General features: G+C 42.1%; 1 protein-coding gene across 2 annotated transcripts; it reads left to right on the forward strand.

Moving 5' to 3' along the window:
• The first annotated feature begins 411 nt into the window (after positions 1–411).
• Positions 412–7,111, forward strand: LOC145442350 (uncharacterized). Of its 2 annotated transcripts, none has more exons than XM_080320253.1 (4): positions 412–700; positions 760–910; positions 1,035–1,132; positions 6,696–7,111. In XM_080320253.1, exons 1-4 carry the CDS (start codon positions 573–575, stop codon positions 6,850–6,852), a joined length of 534 nt encoding a protein of 177 aa, XP_080176379.1. In that variant the 5' UTR covers positions 412–572; the 3' UTR covers positions 6,853–7,111. The 2 variants fall into 2 exon arrangements, with proteins under 2 accessions (XP_080176379.1, XP_080176380.1); XM_080320254.1 differs by having other exon boundaries at positions 415–700; positions 1,038–1,132.
• Positions 7,112–7,166: the final 55 nt, after the last annotated feature.

The following is a 7,166-nucleotide window of genomic DNA, read 5'->3' on the forward strand; positions in this document are numbered from 1 at the left end:
CATTTCTGCGTCGGAGCACATCAACATCGACATCTCAATTTTGGCCAACGACCGGTGTTCTTTTTATGCCAATATGTATTCCCCGACGATCTTTCGGCGGCAAATTTCATGGAGTCGTATGTTGGCCAAAATCCCTGAGCGGAAATGACCGGCAACGAAATAATGGTGCCTAATAGTCCTACACAAGCATGTTGCATAACACTAGCTATGGACTGAAAGCACGGTCTCCAACAGTCTAAAAAGCTGCGCCATTAATGTCTGTGAAATATATTTTATTTTTTTGTTTCTTATTCTTTATTGTGTGGTATGGGAAGTGTGATGAAAAATTTCAAGTCGAATATATCTGCTCCGAAATGTATCTACTTTATGTTGATTTCCAAAATCTATTTGGCTCCTAATGGAGTTTGAGGTGCAGGTTTGAGGTCCTCAATGAAACGTCTGCTAAGTGGTTCGTCACAATCGATTGCACGTGCAATCGTAGGCCTGCACACTGCATGTACCGTTCTGACGGCACTCCTTATTAGTATTTGTTTTATAGTTTGATAATAGGCCTAAATAAATACGGAATAACAATGGCAACCAGCAGGATGCCTGAGTTCACCCGCAAGAAGCGGTATGCTCACTACGCAACCAGCTCCCCGTTAAAGCCTTCCAGAGATGATATATTCAGAGCAGCACGCAAGGAACGTCGAATGGAGAGGTATTGGAACTCAAGTAGTACATGGGACGATCTAACTGCATTAAACCAATGTCATGCAGGAGCGCGTTTGTGTTGGACGGTGTTCGCGAGAATACAAAGCACTCGTCGGTAATACCTTCTTATAACGCGTTCAACGATCGACACGCTCAAGTTTACTTCCGCTCGCCGAGGGTGCAAGCAATGCTGAACAAAATTGAGGAGATGGGAAAGGTAATATGTAAAAATGTTTATTTTAAATTGAAAAGCATACCGTCTGTTCGAGATATAGTTTATTGGTATTAATGTGCGAATGCCACGCGTTTGCCATGATGTACAATTGGTGTGTTCCGTTCAGAAGGATCCTTCAGTCAAAGTTATGGACTTCAAATTATCGACGCGTAGGCGGATACCGCACACTCCATACAAGGAAGATATTACCAGCAAGGAAGAACGGTATGCTACGGGCGTTCGCAATTAAGATTGATGGGCTAGATTTCTGAACGTTGTACTTTGTGACAGCATTTTTTCGATAACACTCATCCTGTTCCTGAATTAATACTGACCTATTTAAACCGAGAAGAAGAGATGCTGGATTACTAGTATTGGTATTTGTTATGTACCATGCACGCTAGCATAGTTGCGATTACCCTATACTCGGTACCAGTACTTCCCGACCTTGTTTCTACCACTCCCCCTGCTTAAAGACAGACTGTTGCAAGAATATAATGAATCGTGTATACTAGAGCAGACCGGTTCGGTCCGCAGATAATATCCGTTCGACATCACACTTTTATATAGATATCGGTATCAGTAATCAGTAGGGCAAGTTTTTTTGCACTAAAGATGCGAGAAAGTTGTATTAAATTTTGAAAAAAATTGCATTTATAATTTTTGTTCAATTAGTAGGGTAAGGGATACCTGAAAGGTTTCGTTGTTTACCTTAGTTTCTGCAGAGCTGTCAAATTTCTAACTTAGCCATCTCACGGACATTCTGGCGGAACCGCCTAAAAATTACATTTTCCCCGGTGCACAACACGAAAATTACACAATGCGGGAATAATTTTTCCCAAAAAGCCAAACAGCATAGCGATAACCCCTCCTACTAAGACAAGTCAAGTAACGCACCCCAAACCCCCTTGGTCTGCAAACTTGACGCAAGGCGTTCCAGAAAAACTCACACTTGGCGACATCAATAGCCTTAGAAAGGTGACCCAGTGAAAATGATATTTTAGGTGATCTCGCCTGGGCGTTCGTGAAATGGGAAGCTATCTCAAATTTAAACGACGGAATTAATAACGCAATCTATTAACATATTGTTCGGATACGGTCGTGCTTGGCAGGGATAGTTGAACTTTTTGCTTGCAAACCATTGTGTCATAGATAGTGAGATGCAGCTAACCCACCATATACCTCTTTGTTATGCAAATCAAAGAGAATAGAACCATACTAGAAATAGTTTATCTTTACAGCCTGTTTTTGAATCATTTCTTTACATTTTTACGCAATATTTGATAAAAGTTGCAGTAAAAATTGGGCATGAAAAATTGAGAAAAGTTGCAAAAAGTAGCACTATAAAAGCCCTTCAAACAGCATGAAACATCATAGTACGTAGATTCTGAGTATCTACTAAGCTGTCGGAAGATGTAAAAGAAAGTTGCAAAAGTTGCAAAAACTTGCCCTAGTAATCAGGGCTTTGGAGCCGGAGCCGGAGCCCAGAGCCGGAGCCCCGGAGCCGTGCATTTTCACCGGAGCTGGAGCCGGAGCCGGAGCTCTACATAAAATTCAGCCGAAGCCGGAGCCGGAGCTGGAGCCCGTTATTTGAGTGGTAGCTCCGGCTCCGACGTATTTCATAAGATGCTATTTTATATGCAACAACCACATCTGCTGATTTATCATAATTGAACAGCAGGCCTGAATTTTAATGCTGTGCACAGCAATGGCATGGAGTAAAGTGCGTTCCAGTGCAACTATAGTGCAACTATGATGTTATCGACAATTGACAAGTATTCATTATGATTTCACAAGCCGGCACAGCGGCTCCTATGTCTTCGTTGCTACATCGGATGTTACTGACGGCTGACTGACTATAGATTGCTATAGATAACCAACCTATGGGTAGATTAGTAATCTACATGGACCAGGGAGGGTCAAGCTTTTCGGCTAAAGGGGCACATGCAATTGACGAACGAGTGCGCTGCGCCAAGCGGGAAAAATTTACAAAATTTATACATAAACTAGGTCAATAATATTATTACTTGAGTATATTGCGGGTCTACTGTATAGTAGCCTATACCACCTGCTAGGCTCAGTTTGCAAGGTCACGACTATTCGGCGTCTGGTCACATCGATATCGAAGGTCTCCGATAATTTGCGACAATCATTTTGTGCCTACATTTCACTGTCGACGATCTTTATGCGAGCGCAAACGCGAAAAGACTTTCTCCCGTATTCGCGAATACAGTGAGACTCAATCGGGTAAATTAGGCGCTTTTTTCATTTGCAGTAGGGGGTAGGCTACGAAGCAAGGAATCGTGTGACAATTAAACACGCGAAGCGTGAAGAAAAATTTCACTACTATTTTAGTTTATTTTAATATACGACGATTTACTGAAAATTTGACTGAACCCTGGACCTGCCAATGCCTCGGAACTGATATTTTAGTCATCAACATCCCAAGTGTCGCGGCCAGACTTGTAATTTTTGGTTGGCAATGCAAGTTCACAATCTGAGAAGTTCATTTTCGATAATGCAATAACGTGGCCCGCGGGTTGGCCATCTCTGATATAGACAGGCCCATTCGATAATTTTAGAGCCGGAGTCGGAGCAGTGGTAATAATGCGGCTCCAGAGCTGGAGCCGGAGCTAATGTATGATAGAAGAAAGCGCCGGAGCTGGAGCAATTTAAATTTACGGCTGCTCCAAAGCCCTGCTAGTAATCAGGGTTAAACAGATGTCCGCTATTGTCGTGATCAGCATGATAGTACAGGCCGCGCAGGGGTCGGAAACCTTTTTCGTCCGAAGAGCCATATTGGTGCAAATTTTTTCCATTTTCACTCCCAAAGAGCCATAGAAGTCAATCAACTGTTATGTCACAATTGAAAATTCGTGACGTCGTGGTGGCACTTATTCAGACTCACAACATGGGATTCGTGCGCCTCATTTTTTCTGTGTAAAGACTCGTACTAATCATGCTGGCAACCTGATTCGAACATGAGAAACTTGGGTTTCGAAAACGTAGCTTCGTCGCGATGCTCCTTTTAAACGAGATAACCCATGATCACGTGCGTAAGTGGAGGCAAACGTGGTCACCACAGCAATATATACCCAATGCAAGGTTTGCTACATCAGTGACGTGGGGTCAGGGAAGGCAAGTGAGGCAATGCCTCACCTGTCGCCAGCATGAGTGAATGAAAATTATGATACCTTCCATTATTATTAGTATTTTCTATGGATGTTCATAAAGCCCGAAACGAGAGGTAAGGCACAGATGGCCCAAGCCTCGCCATTGATACCGCAATTTATCGTATATAGCTTAGAATTCACAATAAATGCTATTATTCGAATGTAACTGTCGCATGTGATTCCGAAAATCTAAAAACTGATCGACTTCCCAACATTGCGCTACACGCCTACATTTTGTGTCACCGGTGCTACAAAGCTACTTCGAGTTTGTAATTGTGAATGTCACTTCCACGGCTGTTTATTTCGCGCCGTAGATCAGGACGACGAGGTGTAGGTGATAACTGCGTTGTCATATGGGCTTCGTATCGTATCGTATCGCTTCGTATCGGCTTCGTATATGCGCACGTATCGCTTCAGCGTATCGTGCAATCCAAGATTTCGAGTCGGGTACATCGAATTCGAGTGTGATATTGGTCGCCAGCGCGACAGTAACTTAAATTTGGGGATTTTGAGAATGGGGGTCCGAGCCCCTAACCCTGAAGACGCCATTGTCTTTACCTCTCAGACACATGTTTACATATTTAGACGGCCAAGAGAATAATTGTTCTGGTCGTGATGAGAATGTACTAACAGGTTGCTACAACATTGATCAATTCTGTACAAAAATAAATGTTTGGCAAAGAGCTACATCCAATTCAGTAGTTCTTAACCTTGCCCCCAGCACCCCCCCCCCAATATGGGACTCCTAGAAGTGTTCCAAAAAGATCTTCAGAGAGAAAACCTTAGCCGAAAAGGATTGCCCTTGTGCCGACCGTAAACGTCGATGTAGATAAGTCTAATTGTTCATAGGTACTTAAATCGCTCGTGCCGAATTATCATGTCGCCGCAATCTGCACTCCACAGGACAAATAACATCCATCAGAGAAAAAGTATTTGCCAGTGAAGAAATACCAATTTTAAATCGTGTGCTTACTTGAGTTTCAATATCTTTTGATCATAGCGGTCAAGAGGTAACAAAATAACAACATGTAACGAAGTAATTGTAACAACGGGCACGCCCGAATATGTTTAATTAATAATTACGTGGCCTTCATTTTCCAAGACAACACCTCACTTAGCGCTACTGGTAAATCTGATTGCGTGGGCTGAAAGGATAAAAAATTTATAGCGACATATATTTGCAATTACCACCTATTCATTCATGCATTAAACAAAACTTTAGTGACCATCGAAATCACGCGACGGAGTTCTTGGAGCTGAAGACCCAGATGTTTGGTTTATCACGCTATGGGTGCGCAACACAGTCGTTTTTAAGGGGGCTGACGAAGTGTCGTTACGGCCCTCCCTCTTACCTATGGTCTATATTACAGTCATTCCAATTTGGGGTGGGGGGCGCTGGAGCACGATGTTTTTTTAAACGGTGCGCTGGAGGAAAAAATGTTAAGAACCACTGATCTAATCCCCAACAGAGTCAGATATGTCTCCCTGGTATAGAGAATCAGAGATGTATAATCTTCGAATGCTAGACTCGGAACATTGATCTATTGCTTATAGCTAGGGCAATTTTTTGACCTAAAAAACGGAAGATTTTGACAACACTGAAGTTGTGCGTATACTGCTATAGTGACAAACCGTGTTGCTTCATTCTGACAATGGTGTCTTCATCACTAGTTTTCATCATGTGCTTCTTGATATAAGAATCATTTAATGCCCAGTGCCCACGCCGTCTTGCTTTTAGTTGGGATATTGCGGTACATTGAACATAACACCATGTAAATCTGTTTGTTTAATTTGAATGTTTGTTTGTTCGTTTTGAGGTATTCATGGTGTTTGTCGACTATTATGGTCTTTTACACCAGTCTTTTTGTGAGACACCGCTTACGCGGATGAGGTGGCGAGGAGGAGCCTAGATAAACCTCCATCACTTAGGTATAGGAATTCTGAAGTCGACCTCGATCGGGCTCGAGCTCGCAACCCATTGGTGTTGCAGCCGCGGATTATACCACTGCGCTGTCTCGCCGCTATTTGAATGTTTATGATTCAAAATGAGCAGACAATGGGCCGTCTACGACCCTAAGCCTTTAAAGTGGGTACAAGCTGTAAAATGTCAAATGATAAGTTGACAGTGCAAAATCCACGATACAAACGAAATGCAGGTTGCAAAAAAGTTTAAATTTTGTAAACAATTTTGACATTTTTTACCTAACGCTACAATTTCGACCTACTTTGACTCTTTTTGACATGTCAAAAAATTCGCCATACTTATAACTTGCAGGCAGAAGTGTTGAAAGTAGTCAGAGTTGATACTCAAGTAGAGTTAGGAGTAATGTCGTCAATATGAGTCTGAGTACATTTGCCTGTGATATATGAGTGCGAAGTACTGCATCATGACTCGCAAAATCCCTAAAATTTGCTAACGATCCCTGGTTGCTAACCACTGCCTGTACTTATATTTGTGTCTGTGAGGTCTTCAATATCGTCGCACGATATATTAAGTTGCTACCTGAATAAAGTTTATAAGCCTACTCTGAATGACCAATTAACACAAGCATGACACGTGTTAATAAATATATTATATTTTATTAATCTTCAGTTAACCATAATCCGTTTCGTAGATTTGTCGTCGACTGCGTAAGAACCGACACATTGAAGTCAAAGCGACGGCCAGTCATTCCAGTTTACGACGCTATGAACGACGAGCACTCTCAGAAATATTTCAAAAAGAAAAGTGTCAAGATTCTCCTCAAGCGAACTATCAATGCCAACGTTTAGCGCAACATTTCTGGCTGGCCGTAATGTCTTTCGGTGTGCGATCGATGCGGCGTACTTTGAAGCCATCTTTCCTGATGGCAATATTCTGCAGCGTCTGTCTGATTCCTGCCAAATTATACTACACATCACATTTTCTTTCTCTTCGTAATACAAGCTCTTGATTTAATTACTTCACTTTACATTTTAATCATTACTCTGCTGACATGTAGTTTCCTCAATACTATATAGTATATACAGTACTTCCAAACTGTTTCCGCTAGTTGGCGTGGTTATTTGGATATCGCGGGTTGATTTACTGGAGCTCAACTGTGTCG

Source organism: Botryllus schlosseri, chromosome 7 (genome assembly GCF_051294905.1).
Source record: "Botryllus schlosseri isolate E-star chromosome 7, Bs_hap1, whole genome shotgun sequence".
Classification (NCBI taxonomy): domain Eukaryota; kingdom Metazoa; phylum Chordata; class Ascidiacea; order Stolidobranchia; family Styelidae; genus Botryllus; species Botryllus schlosseri.